The sequence below is a fragment of the Streptopelia decaocto genome (assembly GCF_964273445.1).
Source record: "Streptopelia decaocto genome assembly, chromosome: 6".
In the NCBI taxonomy this organism is placed as follows: Eukaryota; Metazoa; Chordata; class Aves; order Columbiformes; family Columbidae; genus Streptopelia; species Streptopelia decaocto.
In genome coordinates, this window is record NC_138660.1 from 53,687,363 (window position 1) to 53,708,383 (window position 21,021).

At 37.7% G+C, this 21,021-nt stretch overlaps 1 protein-coding gene across 1 annotated transcript in view; it reads right to left on the reverse strand.

Annotated features, from left to right (window-relative positions):
• Positions 1 to 1,350: 1,350 nt before the first annotated feature.
• Positions 1,351 to 21,021, reverse strand: part of GYPC (glycophorin C (Gerbich blood group)) — a 34,114-nt gene continuing 14,443 nt past the window's right edge. The window contains exons 3-4 of the mRNA XM_082057260.1: positions 9,474 to 9,524; positions 1,351 to 7,065 (exon numbers count right to left, since the gene is read on the reverse strand). Coding sequence (XP_081913386.1) covers positions 6,869 to 7,065; positions 9,474 to 9,524 — 248 coding nt within the window. The 3' untranslated portion in view covers positions 1,351 to 6,868. The remainder of the gene's footprint in view (positions 7,066 to 9,473; positions 9,525 to 21,021) is intronic.

Sequence of the window (21,021 nt, forward strand, 5' to 3'; positions counted from 1 at the left end):
TTTCCAAGATACTGGAAACTGAGTGACTGCTCAGGTCTTCCTGGTACTTTTTTTTTTTTTTTTTTAGCTGAATTAGAAATATTAATAATAGTAGAATGATAACAAAAATGTTAATAGAAATCTTCATCACTGCAAGGTCAAGATTATTTTCTTTCTCAGTGTGGACAAAATATTCTATACTGAGGCTTTAGGTCTATCACCAATGATACAAGAGGTGTGAAGCAAATCACATATATGTGTAAGATGTTGCTATGTGATGGTACATATTGGTGAAAGTCTTATTTTCATGTACTTCCCTTTTTTTGTATTTTTTACTTTTTTCCTCTTTGTTTCTAATGCAAGCTTGTCAACTACAGGTCATCCCTAAAGGATGAATTTGGTCCCACCAGACTTTCCTGATTTCTTGGCAAACAGCCTATGGCCAGTTTCCATGGAATTACATGCCATGCAGCACCACTGGTAGCAGTACAAGCCATCACAGCTTTGGGCTGCTGAAGTACCTCCAATAACACCGAATTCCATTGTCAAATGTGGTATGAAGTCCAGGTCAACTTTCCACAATATACTGGCTAATAGTGGAGTATCCAGAGCCCCACCTTCAGCAGTCTGCTTGTCATCCCAGCAAGAACATTGCTAGCAAACCATCTGGTTATTGCTGGCCTCCTAACAGTCTTATGCATTAAAGTCCTGTGGCACATGAAAGGCCCACTGGAAGAGCTGTTCTTAACGCAGCTTCTCCAATTATGGACATTAAAATTTAGATGATCCACTGTCCTTCTGGTACCCTCCGGGTTTTCACCATTTTGAGGCATCAGTTTGATGCAATAACATATCACTGAAAGACCTACTTTATTTGTTTGTTTGTTTTCACCACTGACAGCAATGATCTTTGAAAAAAGAAGTGTCAGAGGCAAGATTACAATTCATAGTATACTTGGCATGGCCTCTACTCTTTAACTAGGGATATATTAAGATAAGAGAGAAATTGTGGGGAAAGCATGAAGAACAAAGCAGAAGCATTCACATTTGGTAGCAGTTGGGTGGAAGCCAGGCCATCCTTTGGTAAATACCCATTAGATGTTTACAAGACTGCCTAGAATTTTTGAGAATACCATGCATTACATAATTGTACAGGTCCATTGGCACCCACAGGGTAATGTTCCTTCAGAGAGAATTATTGTTTGATTTCTTATTTGAACTTTGACTTCTCCTTATATATATGAAAATCTTCTCTTACTTTTTTAATGCAAAACCCAGCAGTATATCTCTTAGGGTTTGCATTCTCTATTATGAAAAATTCTAGCTTACTATTCCTTTTGATCTATATCCTTATGAAAACACCATAATTGGAAATTCTCAGAGTTCATGGTATTTTAAAAGAAAGCAAAAATTTGAGAACAGTTTTTTTTAAATGCTGAAAATGACAACTTTAATTACAAAGTTATTTGTTTCTTCTCATTTTAGATTTTTTTTTTTTAAAACCAATTCAAAATATAGTAGATTTACACCAGCAGTGTATTAATAGCTTTGGTAAATACAAACATTATGGTCAGCTTTAACATACAATCATCAGTAAGCTTTGAGTGCTCTGTGTTCTCATAGCAATGCTGCAATTCAAATAGACTTTAATACAACATATCAGATACAATCCAACATACATACAGTTTGAAAGAACAGAAAAATTATGTGAAGACACAAGGTTATGCTGAAAAATCAAGCCTTATAAAGACTTCTACTTTAATTTAGTGTGTTTCTTTCTGACAGGGGTGGGAATACAATTTTTTGCAGAAAGAATAAATATAGTCAACGACAGTCTTGTCCTACTGAATTCAGTGGGATTTTATCCCATCACACAGAGAACAGTCATGTAGAATAAGGATTCTTTATTCTGAGTCACCAGCAATATTACTTTCTTGAAATAGAGGAGGACCTCTGCTAATACAAACATTTCATTCTTTGTAATATGGTTGAATTTTTTACTCACCATATATGTTTTTCTTTGATATTGTTAGCTTCTTTTGCTAACTCCCTGAATTTCCAGATATCAGATGTGTTCATTGCTTATTCAGGGGTTCTTTAGTCTTCTGTCTCATATGAACTGCTGCTGCGAAGCTTCTTAATTTTCTAAACACATAAAGCATTCTTATGTGAAGAATTGAGAGATTTTCTAAAATGCAATAACAGCTCTTAATACATTTAACTTGAGCACGGTTTTGGTGTGTATTTTCCTGCATTTTTTGATTGGACTGGCATACGCAAGGAGTTCTAACAGCTCCTATAATTCAAAGAAAATTGTTGTCAGCAGTTACCTTCAGCAAACACACTTTGATTTCTCCAAATGGCAATATGTATTTTATTTGATGAATAACTGCTCTCCATCTCTATTAGCATCTAATTACCTTCTCCCCCTCTGTATCTTTTTGCTTATTTAGATCTTATCTCAGTGTTTCCTGTATTCTGTGAGGAATCCTTGCAGGCTGTAGCTAGTGGTGCCATCCTACTTATCCTGCAGTTATAAATGTTTCAGCACCTTGTCTGCATTCCTTACTGAAAGGGAACAGTCTTTCTTATTTTCCTGTCCTGGTGTTCTCCCAATGATCCCTAGATTTGATTTAAGAGAAAAATTGATGTTGACGTTCTGAGGGATCCTCTGTTACTATTTTTAATAGCTCTCCAAACTGATTTGGTCCTGTTCTAAAAATATATATGTACATATCTGGTTATCTTGACTAGTGGCTGTTTAAATACTCTTCTGGACTGCATTGATGTGCAATGGCACATTGGACCTCAAAAAAATCCGGAATGATAGAGGCTGAGCCCCAGAATAAAAATAAAAAATGTGTACCAGATCTGGTAGTGGGTGGCCAGATAGACCTTTTGGACAGAATTATTCTGCTGAGTTGCTACAGAGGCTGGCACTGGCAAGCAGTCATTTTTGTGCAGGGAAGGACTGTATATGCATCCTCCAAAAATTAGAAGAAATTGAGTTCCAGATGTTAAGGAAGAATGGTAGAATATTGAATCTGAGACAGCTGTTTTCAAAGCTTGACAGGAAGAAATGGCTTAAAAGAAGATTAGTTTCCTTTTGCAAACATGTTTTTTTTTTTTTAAGGGAGAGAATTTAAAAGCTCTGTAGACCCACTCTTAAAGCTCATCAACATAATCTTTAATTCTTGTTATTTCTGTATATCCTTAAAAACTGTCTTGTGTTGCTACAAGATAATATTTATCCTCTCTCTTCCAACTCCAGCAAATATTACTAATTTTGATACACAGCTTTCCTATACACCATTGAAAGGGACTTATGTTTCTAAACATGGGCATGTGGTTTTCTGTGCAAAGGGGGATTCAACGAGTTTTCACAGGGCATTAAGTCATCAGGATGAAACTGAGTTGCTTAAGGAATTGTCAGTTTGCTCACCTGTTTAGTGAACACTAGAGACAGCACTAAATCTAACTAACTAGAGAGATTGCATTACTATGTTTAGACTTGTTTTCTGTGAAAACATGGCATATGTGATCGTTCTATAAATTAATTGCAGGTCAGGTGTTATCAAATTTGACACAGGATTGGAAGTCTAAAGGTGGAATCTTTGTGAAAATTGGTTCTTGGCTGGCAGAGAGGAACAGCATATCTTCATGATAAAAATAAAGAAAGAAATACATAAGTAAATGGCCAATCCTTTGCCACAGGGAAGGCAGTAGGAATCCAGATGGGAGCCTGGGGGACTACAAGCAAGAATGGCAGTCATGGCTGGGGACATGGGGCACCAGCGAGCTGCAGGACAACAGCCCAGAGCTGTGGAGGCCCCTGGGATAGAAGTACAGGGGGGAAAAGAAGCTGTTTCCTTAGTTCTCCAATTCAGGAAGCAAATTGTAAAAATAATTTAATCATCAGTGATGAAAAGCTATGGCGACCAACTGAAATGTCTCAGCGTTGTACATAATGTCTGTTTTAGCACAGCATGTTGCTTGCAGAAAGACGTTTTGCTAATTACTCCTAAAAGTTATATGAAGTTTGTAACATACTCTTTCTACAACTAAATTGAATGACTCAAGACAGTAGTGTTATTGTATGTGTAAAAAAATAGCAGAATCAGGCCATTAGAGTCTGCCAGTCATTAGATGTCATGAGCTTTCTTAATTACAAAGCAAAATTTGTCCTGAAAAAAGCAAATAAACAGATCTCCACAAACCATCTCTTCTCACTGCTCAGTGTGCTTGAGTCATTTCTAAATACACAAAGCCCTGGAACCCAAAAAGATACTATGAAAAAATAAACTCACTGAAACTGTTGCTTTTGCCAGAGTCACCTCTCTGCAAATATTCAAAGTGGCTCATTACCGATAGAGAAGCTGTTGCTGTATGCTTGGACTGTCAGCCTAGATTAACAGGGAAAATGGGATAAAGAGATCTGATTCAGCTACTAAGAAGGGATATAGTCAAAGACCAGGAGCTCCATTCAGTTCAGATTTAGGCGAAGCAATGACACAAAGTCTGATATTGACTCAACTGGTAAGAACTGGTGGAGCTCCACCAAACTCATGTTGTACCACCAGAAAATTTGTCCTCTGTAGTTCCAACAGGGACAGTTAGTCTTTCTCAGTCCACCTCATAACTGAAAAAAATCACAAACACACCCTGTCCCCCAAAAGAGACACTAATTGAGGTCCTCCTGTGTATCAAGTATGACACAGTTGTCTAATTATAATCCACAAACTCAAGTTGCATAAAACCAAATTTCTTGACTGGGTAGGGAGATAGGAACTTATTCCCCATGTGCCTCATACCTTTCTCTAAAGTCATATGAAGGGGACAAAAGGCTGGTAGTCCTCTATAGGTCCTGCTAGCACTCAGTCTTACAGCTAAGATTAGTGAACTTCTCCAACATTTGTCCTAGAAAAATAAGATGAGATTCCTTTTTCAAAAGCAGTAAAAAGATTAAAATAACAATGTATCTTAGAAGGAAACAGTCAGCTGTATAAAAACCAGTGCTGGGTTTTGTGCAATTTATACTGCACTAGCCATAGAATACAACATAGTTGTGCAACGGTGTGTTATGAAAAACATCTTAAGCATTTTGTAAATTTGGCATGATTTTGATATTTGTTTAAAATGAAAACATGCAGGGATTTAAGATTCAAAATTAAAGCTATTTAGATTCTAAGAACAATTCAGAGACCATCTTCATGTACCAAGAAAAGACTGAGATTGTGCTTGAAATGACAAAAAAAAGCCATTCCTCCACTTGGGTCCTCAGAGTCTTTTCTTGTTCAGGTCTGTCTTCAAGCATTTTTGTGGCCAATGTCAATAGTGAATACTGGAGTCCAGGAGTTTTCCACGCTTTGGTGCCAAGAAGTGAACACAAGTGATCAGCAACAATGTCTTGAAAGCATAGCTGTAGATGACTTTATATATAGGTACACACATATATAGATCAAAATGCAGGAAAAAACATACTGAGTTGAGCAGAGCTTATCAGTGTCTTATTTGTTATCGTGTATTTCTCCCCTTCTGTTTTCAGTAATCCAGGGCACCATCGCAGCTGGGGATGAGCAGGTGCATAGAACAATTATCCTATTTCCAGAGCTAATTGAGGGCTTCAATTAGGAAGTCAACTTACTGAAGTAAAGAAACTCATCACTGGTGATTCTTAGGTGAGGAATAAGATATTTTCCTGTGATCCACCATGACTAATCTATTTATTTATTTATAATAAAGCATTGATGGTTGGTGTAGTTCTCTTATCTAGCACAATACAAAGGATATACAATGGCCATGCAGAGGGAGACATCAATACAAGCCAGTGAGATGCAGATGAAAAAGCTTCTTTGTAGTGGTAGTCTTATGGTTGAGTTTGTAAAAGATTTAGTGGCATCTGCACCAGAACTGAATTACTGTCCCTGAAAAAATCCCAAATACTGCTGGTGGGCATTGAGGAGAATTTTCCAATGCAAAATAAATAAATAAATACTCAGGCAAAAACATCTGACATGAAAAAACCTAGCTGAGCTCCACTGTTTCAGACGGCCTGCTCAAACCAAGATGCTTTATCTTTTAATATCTATCTATTTATGCATGCATGCAGGGAACCTACAAACTAATTGGAATCATATTTGTAAGTCTACTGACTACTATATACTACATAGTACATTCCAACTTTTTGCAATTCTCAAGCTACCATGCAGAGTAAGTTAGAAATAAATCCTTCATTCTTATGTTTTTTCTTGTTTTCCAACAGTTTTATTTATTTGAACTGCCTTTAACTTTTATATATATAATTTGAAATTAAAAAAAACTTTAAAAAATCCCAATTTAAATCACCAAACAAACAAAACCAACCCCTGTGCCAGCAAAATTGCACATTTAAGGGGAAGGGAGCATATTTGGGTTACAAAGCTGTTTTTGTTCCAGCTACATCAGCTTTATCTAGTTTCATGTTTATTCTGTGACCATTTGAAATTCAATTTCAGGTAGTTCTGTATCATATCAGCATAAGATGCATCATTAACTCTAAGAGGATGTTTTCCATTGGCATCTGCTGATTTCGTCAAATGTCAAGGCTTGACATTTGCTATCTTTATCTGGTTTTGGTGTATCACTCATACTGAGATTTTGTTTCTTCTTATCTGATATTGATTTCAACTGTGACCAGCTGTGTTGCTAATAAAATTGACAGGCAAGTATCTGGCATTTAGTTCTTCACCAGCAGAGTGAAACAAACAACCCAGTGACAAAAAAAGTAAAGATATACTTTTCAATTAGGATGTTTGCCTGCACCCTCATATTATCCATTTCTTATCACTTCTGTTGATACAGCATTTCTGTTTGATTCCCTTGGGGAAGTCTCCGTGGAAATCCTCGACTCTCAGATGAAATATTCCTTTTTGCTCTCATCCACTGCTTCCTGGAGAGCAGGGTCATTTTTCAAAGCGGCATCTGCACTTTCAGCAAACTCAGTTCCTTTTGCCTCATTGGTGTGGTAAGTGCCCTTATGCCTGTACATGTACCGGATCATCACCACCAGCAGGCAAATGAGGACAAATACCACTGCAGCAATCACACCTAGAGGAAAGAGACCAGTTGAATGTGTTGTCAGTAATAAGATACCCGCAGTATCTCACAGCCAGGCATCACAACTTGAATTACGTGACAGGGAAAAGTCTATGTCTCATAAGATGTTCGCTTGTTGCAGCAACCAGGGTCAGAACAGAGTCTGATGCTTTAAAAACCAAGATGCAATATAGGTACTGCAGGAATGCAGGTCAAAGTCTTACTATCTTGGCTTGATTTGGTTGAAGTCATTCGAGCTAAAAGTTCATTACAAAATGAGGAGAAATAAGAGAACATAAAGGAAGCCTAATAGGTTTCTTTCATCCTTCTGGTATCATATAGCCAGGGGAGTCTGCAGACAATCCGATCCTGTCATCGTGAGTGTAGCTGATTTTGGGAGTATGGGGCACTGAATAGTTCTTAGGAGACAATCAACAAAGAGCAGAAGCCATGTGCCTGCACTACTGCTCTGTACTTGCAAGCTGCCATTTCGTGCTGTGCTCTAATTAAGGAAGTCTGATTGTAATGAATATGGAAATGACACCTGGGAGGAAAAAGGGATTCTGGGCAGGTCTTTCCTGTCTCCCAGACTAAGGCTAATTTACTAGCAATGTGTTGACTGGAGAAAAATTTTCATAGGTAACTCAAATGTGCATAGGACTAAGTTGTGAATGGAAGTAGTCCTAAAGAAGGAAAGTAAATTAAAATTTATGGGGTGATTGTGTACAGAACACCATGTGTCCTTGCTCCTCAGAACCCTTCCCTTTTTTTTCCCCTTCTACTGTGAAAAGTAGAAGTCCATAAAATACAGGGACCTCTGACCAGTCATTGTTAAAAAAAAATACAAGCTCTATCTCCCTCCTTCCAGAAAAAATTGTTCATGTAAGAATCCAGAAAAATAAATGAAGTATTTTGAAGCTTATTCAACTTGTGCAACGTTTATTTTTTAATGCTTTTTTTGATACAGCTGGGATGTGCTTATAAACTCTTTAGCTGTGATTCTGTACATGATATGGAGCTGATTGTATATTTAAATGACTCCAGCAGTAAACCAAACATTAAAGAAATACTCAATAAAGGGCACTAGAATCGGACATTCCTAGCAAAATCCCATATGTGGAGTATGGAGCTGCTGTGAGGATGCAGTAGGCAGGAATTCATCTGACTCATTGTAGGCATCTACAGTTCAGGAAGCTCCATCTGCATTGCTCCTCTTGGGCTTCCTGCACCATCAGTGGATGGTGAGGGTGGAGCATTGATTCTTCTTCTAGAACTGAATTCCTACATTTGGAAATGCTCTCTGGAAATGCCTACTGTTCTGCAGAGAGCATAGGGGTATGAAGACAGTATCTCTCTTCTGTCCTCCCTGTTCAAAGCATGTGACAGGAGTGAATATCTCCAAATCTTTATATTTATCAGCATCAGTAAACTGAGTGGGGATATCCTATTGGCATGAAAACAGGGGAATGAACAATAGCAGAATAAATAAAAATGATAACTCTGTCTTACAAAATATGCATGCCTTGTTTTCCTGCAGTTTTGATGGTGCCTAGTTCTGGAAAGTGAAGTTACTGCTAGCAGAAATGAAATTGCTTATACAGAGAACTTTAGGTTTACTATAATATCATAGCTGTGGTGAGGGGTTCATCAGTTTTTAGGACCTCACTAGTATCCCTTGACACAAGAGGCTTTAATAGGCTTTGGAGGTAGCACAATATTAATAAGCCTAAGGGACTAAGTGCAAATCAATTTACCCGCTACTTGTTCACAGAAAGCTGAAATTAAAGTTACGGGAGATGGGACCTGAGGGAAATATAGCAGAACCTCACCAATTTGCACTAATGATTGGTATACCCCCTAGTGAATGCCTGAAATTAGTGTGTTAGCATGGAAATGAACAAACACAATAAAAATAAAAATAAAAAGACAGGTTCTCTCCATGAACATAGCTTTGATTATTTATTCTGACAACTGTGTTTAGTTTAAATGCATGAGAGAGCTTTAATGGAACACCAGGAAATGCACCGTGGCATATTCTGTAAAAATAAAGGGTCAGCTGGTATGAACCAGCATGGCTCAAATCAAAGGTGCTGTACCAGTTTTGTACCAACTGACAATCTTGGCCCAGTGAATAATGAAGAATATCAGAGGCTGACTTCACTACTGGACTCTTAAGTATTTTGTCCTAAAATGAGGACTGGATGGGGGTGGTACTGCTCACTACATGGTTTATGCTCATCATCTCATCTCATTATCTTGCCAATAGCCCCTCTGGGAGCAGATCTCCCACTGGCCTAATTAACTCTAATTGTGCCGCTCTTGTTGTCTTGTCAGCAAAGTAGGGGTTTTGCAAAATGCAGAAATGAACCAACCTGCTGTTTTAATTCTAATGATGCTGCTTAGTATAGTCTGCTACTTACCTCCAATAACAGCCACATCTGCTTCAGCTGTGGGGCTCTCAATGTCTCCATCTATAAATAGATTAGAACACACAAAAAGTAATTAAGGAAAAAGGAATTGGATCATACGTAACAGCAGTGACTGTACTGGTGGTGCTGTATTTTTTAACCTCTGAAACTCAGAACTTAAAAGAGACCTCATTAATAAAAGACATTTATGAAATTTGAATTAACTGTACTGTTACAGTTTTCTGTCACCATAACACTGGAAAATAAATAGCTAGCACATTATGCAAACTATCATGGCCCTCAGGGAAACACCTACTGTTTATTATGAGCACATACCTGTTACATCCTCCAGTGAATGACTAAATTAAAAGCATTCAGATACTGTGATTACTCTCAGAAAGGTAGTTTTGGGGAAAAAATGTTGGTGCCTATTTATTTTCCCATTTATGGCCCTTCAGAGGATGGTCTGGATCTAGATTTGATGCGAATTAATCTGGCTGTATTGATTCCAATTAGTATTTGTTTTTCTGCAATATCCTGGTTTTGATCTTAGCATTTATTTTCTTTTAAACCTACGTTTGGAATCAAGGCAAGCCTGTTAAGTGTGTGGTATAAAACACAGTACCCATTTAGAGCAAGTCTGAATTCAGTGCTGATAAATCAAATTATGTTCTTTACTGGATAATAATTTCTAAAAAAGGTAACTTTGCAATTTACATCCAAAAAAAGAAGTACCAGACCATGTCCTTTTAAGAAGAAATTATTCTGAAAAGTTGTAAGCTGCTGAAAGAGCAGTTAGAATTTGAATTACATTTTGATCTTACTTATAGCACTTACTAAAAGTATCCAAAACAACTAATGAATAGCCAAAATATTTAAAGGGGGGAGGGAAAAAAAAGTCCCGAAAACAGTGAGGATTTTTCTCTCTTTTTTATGTTATTATAGACCTTCAGTGAAAGTAAATTCATATAGACAAGTATTTCTTCACTAGCTTCTCTGTAGTTCATCATGATACAATTCTGATCTTGTTTTCTGCTCCTTATTTCATGTCATTGGTATCAGCCCACTTAGTCCTGAATTATGTGAATGTCTGAGAAGGTGAACTCCCGCAGTTTCTCCATGCTAGGTTTATGACAGGATGATACTCCTTTCTTTGTTTATTATTGTACTATTTAAACAATTCTAAACAACTTTGGTTTCTGACAAGGCAAATAGTTTTATGTGAGGTCTTTTTAAATTTCTGTTTGGTAAATACAGTGGACAGAAAAGTTATCTGGAAAAGGTAAAAATGCTAATTTCAAATCCTATATAGTCAACGGTGGCACTAGGGGTGATATCTGGCTCTTCTTTCGTTAAACCTGTGATAGATGATGCAAGGATAAGACACTATCAGCAGTATTCTCCCTACTTATGTCCAGTCTCTCATATCAAATCGCAACAAACTGAGGAGAGCTGAGATTCAAAGGATACTTCTCTTTCCAAACTTTCCGGAAAGTAGCAGTCCTTTCCCCCAGAGATCCTTCCCACGTTTTCTGCCACGTATACACTGCTGGAAAGTTTGAGCTCGCCTTGTGTAATTTAAAAACTCTAATTACGTCTACGTCCATTCAAAACCCGTGTGCCTCAGAAGAAATTAATTGCTTCAAGGTCAAACTGTTCTGTATTTCTTTATACACCAAATATATGCTGTATGCCAATAAAGCAGGCTTCTCTATAGCAATCAAATACTTGAAGGTGTGAATTCTAAAGTGCTTCCCTAGCCACACAGCTTGCTTCCAAACATTAATTCCAGATCAAATCATTATTCCTTTAATTACAAAAAGGTATGCGAGTAACTCTCTGCTCTTTCCTGTCATTCCCATGTGCCTCTCAGATTAAGATAACAAGCAGGTACCTTATCTCTAGTACTTGCCACCAAAGTGCTTTTTGATAATGGATTACAGTATCATTGGTTTGCAGAAGTTTTCATTTCCATACTGTACTTTCTAAGTTGTCAGAATAATGTTGGACTCATCTTGAGCTATCTTGTAGTTGGCATGGATCTGTTAAGCTAAGGATGCTGTACCATTCAGCAACCAGCTAACACCATGATGTGGCTTCACCCAGTTCCCCATTTTACTGCAACCACAAGTCTGACTTCTTCATGTATTGACTTTTGATCAGGGGAAGTGCTTGCTGTCCTCCTAGACGGCACTTGTTGGCTTTTGCAGCATCATCCGGAGTGTCAGGGCATTGCAGCTACTACCAAAGGCCAGAAGTTTCCAGGGTCACCTCTTCTGATCAGTTTAGGATCAGGGATGATGGAGGGCAGAGGGGGACCCTCAATGCCTCTCTCACAGTCCTTGAAATTTCATTTTGTCCAAAAATAGGTGTGTGACTCATGGCAATATCACAATATTGCTAGGCAGTGGGGGGAAGGTTTCAATGTCATTCAAGATTCAAGCTGTATCACCCTTCACGAAACACGACTGAGGAAAATGCAAGGCACATGCTTATGAAATGATGTCATCTTCCCATAGAGGGGCAAGACAACAGCCACTGCCCAGATGCAAACCCATGTTTGGCCAGGAATCTCAGCATGTTGTCTTTAACTTCAGGTTACTCTACTCACTGTCTGTTAGAAATGCATTACTGTAGGACTGAATCTTCACTTTCTGAGGCAGAAAAGATATCCAACATACTGGAGGAATTTTTAGCTGAGCCATGGCTGAAGGCTTTGGCCTTCTTGCACCTTCTTTATTCTGCTCTTCATGTGCAGAGCACTCCGAAGTCTGTGTTTCAGTAACTGCCTTTGCACCTGTTTTGGTTATTTTCCTTTGTTTCAAGGACATCTTTTGTGTTATCTGCTGCTAAATTCTCCTTGCAAAACTTCCTCTCACTGTTATACTGGCCCTCGTCCATAGTTACAACCTAGTCCTGAAAGTGTTTAGACAGTGTTGTTATTTATTGCCATTGGTTACCATGACAAACAGAAATCAAAAGATTGTGGGAAAAGTTGTTTTTCATAAAATCTCTGGCCATCAGAATGAATTGGCTAAATCAAGAATAGAACATACAAATCAAATTGCCTGATTTTGGAAAGCGCGTTTCTAAAAGCTAGAATGAAGGTAAAGAAATGCCTTTGTGCCATGACCTGAAATTCATCAAAATCAAGTTCTGCCCATAAACTCACAGATAAGGAATTTTGCAATAGAATGACAATTGCTACCTGTCTCATTCTCATCAATCAAAGCATCCTGAGAAGGCAGCAGCCTCTGAAAGCCCCAGTAATATTGCTGACTTAACTACTGCAAGCAGATCTCTGGCTTTGCACTTCAAAGGTGAAAAGCCAGTACTACCTTATATGTTAATGTAGCCAATGGTGAGTATTTCCTGCTAAATGTGTCAGTAAATTTTTAAACCACCTCCTTCCTCCATGTGTGATTTTCCAATAAATCTTGACTTTTTTTTTTTTTTTCTAGTTTAAACTGATCCCATTCTGTTTTGGTTGAGGAGTATTTGTTTGAAGGAGGCAGGTGCAGCAGTGAAAATGTATGTCTGAGATTCAGCACTCTCCTTGTTTTGCTATGCACTTCTCCTGGTAGTTGTAATAGTTTCTTTTGTTCTTTACAAATCTGAACCACTAAAAGCCATAAGTCACTTACTATGCAAAAAGTATGACACTGGCTTTAAAATAATTTAAAACTTTTCTACTTGCCCTTTTTTCATGCATCAGATTTATTCAAGTCTTACTTTCCAGCCCTTCTCTACAATACCAAAGAGAAAATGCACAGTGTAGATGAAAACTGAGGTTTTGGCATGATTTTGAGACACCAGGAAGCAGGTCTTTAAGGAAAAACCAAAGTATTCTGAGAATCCTGATAAAGATGCAAGACTTATCAGTGAGCTACTTTAAAAGCGTCATCATGTTAGGACAGACAAACTGACAAGCTATTCGACTTACATGATGATAGGAAGGGGCATATTCATTCCCAAAATACTTCCTCCCATCTAGCACCGAAAGAACAGATTTTAGATCCTGCTACTTGCAGAAAACAGCACCTTAAAGTGCTCCTGTGGCTTCTGTCAGTGATGCATGGGATAAATTTGCATAGAGATTCAAGCTTTCTAATTTTTCAGGCTTTTTTTTTTTTTTTCCTGCCAAAGAAGCTTCCAGAAAAAAATCCGGTGCTTGCACCCTTAATGGCTTTGCAGTTTGCTTGTGACATGTTTGCTTGTAATGGATTTACACATGGAAAAGGCATGAAAGGAAAGCTTTACCTGCAGAGGGATCCCCAGTTGGCACATTGATATGAATGCATGGGAATCATCATTTAGGATAGATCTAAACTACTGGTGCAAACTACCATATCTCTGCTGCCCACAAGGGGCATAGACTGATAGACTGTAGCCTGAACTTCTTAGTGTCTCTCTCATCTACCAAGATAAAGCTCCAACTAAACTGGACACGTACTTACTGCTAAGCAGTATTGAATATAGAAAGCAAAGTCTGAGATTACAGCTCATGTTGTCACCATTTCCTTGCAGCTGTGGGTGATACTGCTCTTCTGGAGTGGTTAAGTCAAGCTGAGTAAGTAAACAGATATCTGTGTATGATAAGCAGCTTTTGCAACACAATTTTCAAAGCCACTCAACACCAGTCAGGCAGAACTGCTCCTGCCTTTCAGGATTTACCTACCCACAAGCTTGTGCTTTTGATTCTCAAGCAACCTAAGCCATTCCTTATCATGATGTTCCACTGCTGCCTGCTTGTGGTACAATCTCAGATGAAGCTTTGTCTGCTAAATTACACTCAAGTAGGTCTCTAAGCACTTTCTTGGGCAACCCATTTTCTCTCTTGATGTGCCTGTTCATTGCATAAGAAGTGCTTGAAATTCATCCAATCCCTGTGAATGATGAGCTGAGCTCCTTAGGGCAGTCGTTTTCTTCTTAAGGCTTTCTAGGCATGCAGACTAGGAAACACACTGTAAGATTTCATCTTTAATCAGCTTATGAAAAACACTACTGCTAGTGGGACTTTGTGGAACAACCCAGTCTTACCTCTGTATATTCATGGATGTGCTTTGCAGAACCACCCCAAGTATTAACTGTGTTGTTGCAGCAAGCAGTCTGTAGGCTGAAATGTGTCTTTAGAATTCAACCATTAAATGTTTAATGATTTTGTCTTAAATATTAGTACTGTCTATCTGTGGATTTTCAGTAAACAAGGAAGATGATAAAAATGAATAACATCCAGTTTATGATTCAGGCCAGATATGAATGTATTTCAGAGAAGGATATTGCCTCTTTATTGATTGTTCTTTCATACATTCATACATTTGAAAGAGATTTTTAAGTATAACTGGAGACTAATGAAATGTAGTTTACTCAGTTCAATAAATTATTGTCTATTTTTTTGTGTTGTATCAATTGACCTAACACAACATATCATACATATTTTGCCCTATTTTTAAAAACCTGTAATTTTAAAGGAAGGCTGCCTTTTTATGTAAACAATTTAGGTGGAGTTTCAGAAACACTCATCACTGATTTAATTGCTTGCACTGAAGATGATAGTAAGGTATTTAATTTGTTTCAGTAAAACATTATAAACTTCTGAAAGTATTGAGGAACACAGAGTCCACCAGCAAGCTTTTGTAATTTTTAAAAACCTTTATTATAATTTTTGCAATTTTAAATTTGTTAATATTAGGCATATTGAAATGTATTTATTATAACTGTTCCTTTCCCAGGGGCTCTTTTTGTTCTTTGTATGCACTTCTGCAGTCATCATTCCTCTCAACTGTAATAGCTGGTCTTAGTGGGTCCCTGTTGTCATCACTGATGCAAGACTTTCCTTACCACACATTTACTGTGGAAGAACCAACGAAGTCTTAACATCTCCATTGTTTATGCAACTGTGGTATGTCCTCCTTGCCCTTTGGTTTAATGTTTGTGCCTTGCCAACACATCGCATTCATGAGAAAATCATTAATCTATTAACCTTAGCATACTGATTTAATTTACAAGCTATAGTTAGAACTGGTTCAGTGCAGCTGTATGTGTACAAATGAGCTGAACCAACTTCTGAAAACTTCATGTTAAAAATATGTTAATTGCTAAAGCTGTTCTCTGGTCTGTGTTATGATATCAGATGCATCACACGGAGGTCTTTCTGGATTAAAAAAACCCCATGTCATTACCTATTTTAATATTTGCCAGTAAGTGTGCAGTGCCCTGCCAGAGCTGGCATCTCTTATCCCAAAGGGTCATCAGCTTGAACCCATCAATTTGACACATTCTGCTGAAAAAGCCATCACCAGCTCCCATTGGATAATGAAACACATCAAGGCTGTTCTTTCAAAATTAAGGAACAGTTTCTCATCTGTCAATCTGGACAAGAGACAGAATAATTTGGCTTCCATTTATATACTAAATTGTTATAAGGATAACAATGGTGACATACAACAACAACCACATGATCTTTTGGGTAAGTAAATAGACCGTGCTCCAAATGTAAGGTAAATCATGCAGATTAAAAACATGTACAAAATTTAAATGCATTGGGCCCAGTCCTCTTGCTATCGTAGCTAGCAATTAATATGTCATTAATTCTGAGAACGCAAAATCCAGTCTTGTTCAATTAGAATAAAGGTTTCTTCAAGACTTTTCACACTTTGTAATACAGTGAGGATAAAATGACATTATCAAATTAGTTTAATTAGATTAGGTTTGCCACATTATTTTAGCAATTTCCATTTGATTCTGGTATGCAGTGTCAGCAAAATATTTTTTACCATTATATAATGTTATAAAGTAAATAAGAGAAAATATGTTTTCCAATGTTTGAGGAAGTAATGGCTTCCCTCAAACAGTCCCTCTTTCTCTTTTGAATTGCACTTGAGTCTTGCACTTTCCGTCTGAGATGGAAAGATACACTGACAGTCACTTTGCCAAAAAATAATCCTTTGATATCCCTTAATGATAAGATGGAGCTCCTTGGCAAGTGGGCAATGAAACTCACAGAAGAATGCTGTCAAAATCTTGTCTTTAGAGATAGGATGTGGGAAGCCACCAACATCCACCCAGTGGTGGTCTTGCTGCTCATGTATGTGGCCAGTTTTTGCTGTGCTCCTGAGGAAAAGCTACTTGTTGTCTGAAGAGCAAAAGCTGCTTTCTTATCACACAAAGGGTGCATGAGGTATGTGGACCTGGAAGAAGGTCTAATATCTTTCAAAAAATGCTGCATGTGGCAAGTTGCAAGTTGTGACCTGTTTTGTTTGCCTCATGTTTATATTTGTATCTTTGCAAAAAGTTCCTCACTTTTCCATGGAAATATGCTAATGTAGCCAGGCCACCATCTACATTTTTCCTCCACAATCATCAAACTTGGCTCACTCTCCAAATATACAGCATCTTGCTGGGGAAGATAAATCAAAGTGGTATTGCTTCATTAAAGGAGTGACAATTAGGGTATGAGTCAATCCACAAGGTACAGTCCATGTTCAGGACGTTTTCCTCCATGTGTCCCTCCTCCTCCCACCTCCTCCAGAACAGAATTCTGTTTTCAAGGACGTTTTGTTCAGGAAGGTTTTGAAAGAAACACTAAATATGCAGTGAATCTTCCAAATAATTTCTGCCTGACTTTCCTCCAAAGTCAACAATTTCAAGCTCTAGTCATTTTTACTGAATCAAAATGGGAACAAAACAGCCATTTGCTCATTCAGTGAGATCAAAGCTGAATGGAAAGGAGTGACTGGCTTGCTTAATTGATTAAGCATTGCAAATGTTGCAAATGATCATAGGTAATCAAAGGAGTTGGTTATGGATATAGTGAAAGCCCCTATGACAGCTTGTAACAGACACTTGTAGTTCTTCAGAAAGTGTGTGAAAGAAGCACAACTCTCTGACCTGAACCTTGTATGTTAGAAACATAAGCATAAAAATTTGAGCCAGAGCCTTTGAGTGTAAAGTCAGAGGCCAAGAGGTCTTGGAGGGCATGATAATTGCATAAATGGTTATATGATGCAGTAAGACAATTTAACTGCTAAACTGCTTGTAATTATTTACCAAGACGTGCTTTTAATTTGTACCTAACAGGTCTACCAGTCTCAGTCCTGACTTCCAGGCTTTTTGACTGTGTCATCAGAAGATAAGTTGATCTCTGTGTTCCTTAATGTTGTTATGCTTGAATTTATGACCTTAATAACTTAAGATTAGGTTTTAGTTTCCATTTAAAACATACCCTTTTAACGGGTGTAGCAGTATTCAAGACAAACACTAGTTAAAATTAGTCCCCTCAACTAAGACAGCCTGAACTATATGTTAGTATTTGAAATATTTCCATCAAATAGATTTGGCAGAATTTTTGCACTGATTCTCTCTGTTCCTGCTGTGTGCCTGACTGTCCTTGTAACCTTTAGAAGTTTTGACTCCATTATTCAACTCCAGCTGTTTTTAAAGGAAGAGCGGACAAAGATAAGCACTTTGGCTCAATTTTCATGAAAGCTATAGGCTGGAGAAAAAAGCTGGACTAGAGTAGCCCAGCAGTGAGGGAAGGGCAATGAGGACTCTGTTTTTTTAAGCTCTGTTTAGCAGCAGCCAGTTCTCTGGTCACCATGTGCTTTCCAGTCATCATGCAGTAGATCCAGAGGAGCTGCAGGAAGGTGCTTCCCTGTCCCATGGGGAGCTGCTGGGGGAGGGAGCCAGTGTATGCTGAGGTGGGATTTAGGAGTCAGAGACATAAATCCAAAAGCAAGAGTATTTCACTGGTTCTGTTGCTGGCAGAAAACTTGTATAATGAACACTGACATGCAAGGGGAGAAACATGGCCATTATTCTATTAAGGTTGATAAACGTCTGTTTCTTGGTTTGAGATTAAAAAGCTTGACCTTGTACCTAAATCACAGTTGATATGATCAAATTAGAGGTGATATCATCTAGAAATCACCTGGAACTTGTCAAAAGCCTGCAGTTATGCACAAAGATGTTATCCTGACAATTCAAAGAATGTAGTGCCAGGCTACTATCCTTAGAAAAGCATAATCATTTTCCCAACATGGGCAAGTTTCTTCCTTTCTGTCTCATTCCCATCACCAACATTTTGTAACAAAGTAGTGTGACAGGTGACAATTCTTGGGAACATGAGCTCTCTGTTCTCCATCCCTTAGCTTATTTGATATGAATTGTATTCAGCTACATCCAGCTCATACACCAGTGCTTGCCTAAGGCACTGTCTACTAAGCACTGCAAGTGGAAATGTCAGGATGTTTAGCATATGCTCTTTAGAGACACAGAGATCTTTCCTGGAGCACTGATGAGGTTAATATTATTAATGGAGATATCTGTAGTGGAAACAATGTTCCAACTGCTTTAAATATTGAGCATATTAAAAAAAGAAAATATAACATACCGAAACACCTTGGAAGCTAGCAAGGCAAATAGTAGCTCAGAGCAATAATAATTTTCATTTTCCAAGGATTCTGCAATGAATATTCAGATTTCTTTTGCATATCTGCTTCATTTAAAAAGACAAAGCTCATTTTCTTATCTGAAAAAGGTGTATGTATAAGTCCAAGCTGTCTGAATTGTGTGGAACAATTCTAGCAAAACTTCTTTAACATCTACCATTCATTTTCAAAATTCTAGACAGATTGTGCAATAATTGTTTAAAAGAGGAAAAAAAAAGAAAACGAAAGAAGTCTTGCTTGTCTATTATTTCTGGACAGATGTCTGGCATTATTTAACAAATAGCATATTGAATACATTAACAGAGCTGAGCATGAAAAAAAACCTTAATTGAAGCCATATACAGAATGTTTTTCAGTGTGGGACTTATATTGTTGTGAGATTCATTAACAACTCATTATAAGTGTTCCTCTCTCCTAATGAAACCTGAAGGGTAAGTATCAAGTAAATGGAGAGCTAATAACCAGTCTGGTGAGATTTTTGACTATTGGAAAGGAGTCTATGTGATCAAAACTGTCTCCACAGGTGCTGCAGAGAGGACACAGGCTGGCAGTTGGACTAGCTGAACATTGTAGGTCCCTTCCAACAGGAACTATTCTATTCTATTCTATTCTATTCTATTCTATTCTATTCTATTCTATTCTATTCTATTCTATTCTATTCTATTCTATTCTATTCTATTCTATTCTATTCTATTCTATTCCTGACACGCCTTCTTGCAAGGAGATCCATTCAGCTCCAATGGAGGTGTGATGAATACTTGAGGATGGAGTAGGAATTTCTCTTCCCATCAACGAAGCAGCAAATGTAGAAGATAAGTTTAGATTAGAAGCCTAGCTTTCTGGGATCTATAATAAGGGAAAATAAATCTCAGTCATTACTGTTAGCATTACTCAACCATCCCTTTCCACAGACTGTGCTGAGGGTTTAGCATTTCCATGGGGTACTCAGAGCCCTTTTTAAAGAGCTTTCAACATGCACTGGTCAGAAGGGCTAGATCTCTTCCACAGGTGCTTAGATAGTGTCTTAAACTCTGATTTTGTCTGTTAAATTGCAGTTCTGTTTATGCAAGCAACTGTATCACACTAAAGTTCGATACTATTACATTCCTGACTAGAAAATAAATCCATTTAGTTCAGTCTTCTAATAAGGAGTCCTTTTTGTGTTACTGCTCACTTGAATGGCTCTCTGTAAACAAATGTTGACTTTCATACAACTTGGAGAATGATAATAATTTCTGAGACTTCTGCTTCTCTTTCGAATCTGTTTGAAAGTGGTCAGTGAATCCAAAAGTTCTTGATGGGAAGTGACAGATGGATGAACAGATGATTAAGGAGACAGATATACAGCAGGAACACATAAGACTCATTTCATTAAGCAACTGGACTGAAACCAGAAATACCAGTGAGTACTTGGATAATATTAATATTTTGGTAACCAATTTTAAAAATGCCATTTTTTGCAACCATTTCAAAGCTTGTAGACCATGTCCTTAGTGGTTGTAAAAGAAAAGAACAAAACAAAGAGATATTGCTGAGATTTTTTTTTTCAGTTCCTTTTTTGGTCAGAATTCTACATTTTTATAGTTTGGGCTATATTTTAAACCTTTAAAGCCAGATTCAGCATGGACAGCCTTGTAATTTCAATGGAGGATTAATGTGTGCTATTAAGCAAAGAAATATGGTCTAGTACTTTTCAATAGCAACAAATGCTTGCTATGGTGCTTCTCTGATAAACATATTTTTGACTTACTGTGAAGCCTTTGGGCTGCTCCTTTCCTAAATGTATTAAATATAAATGCAGGAAAGCTGAGAGTGAATCATTGTGATTTGAACTGGCTGCTATATTCCAGCAGAAAAGGGTATTCTGGTTCCTAACCCTTTTCCTTTCAAGCTGATCCAGCAGAACACCAGCCCACCAAAAGGAATGAGGTGGGGGCTACTTACTTATTGGCAAATTGATCTAAGTCACCGTGTGGTCTGACTGTCAGTCGATCTGTTAACAGGAAGGGGTTTGTTAGGTGCAGACAGTGAGGGCAAAAAGCAGGAATGCATTTTTGAGTGGGTGAAGTACATTATAAATCTGCACTCAGAATAAGCAGGTTACCCAAAAG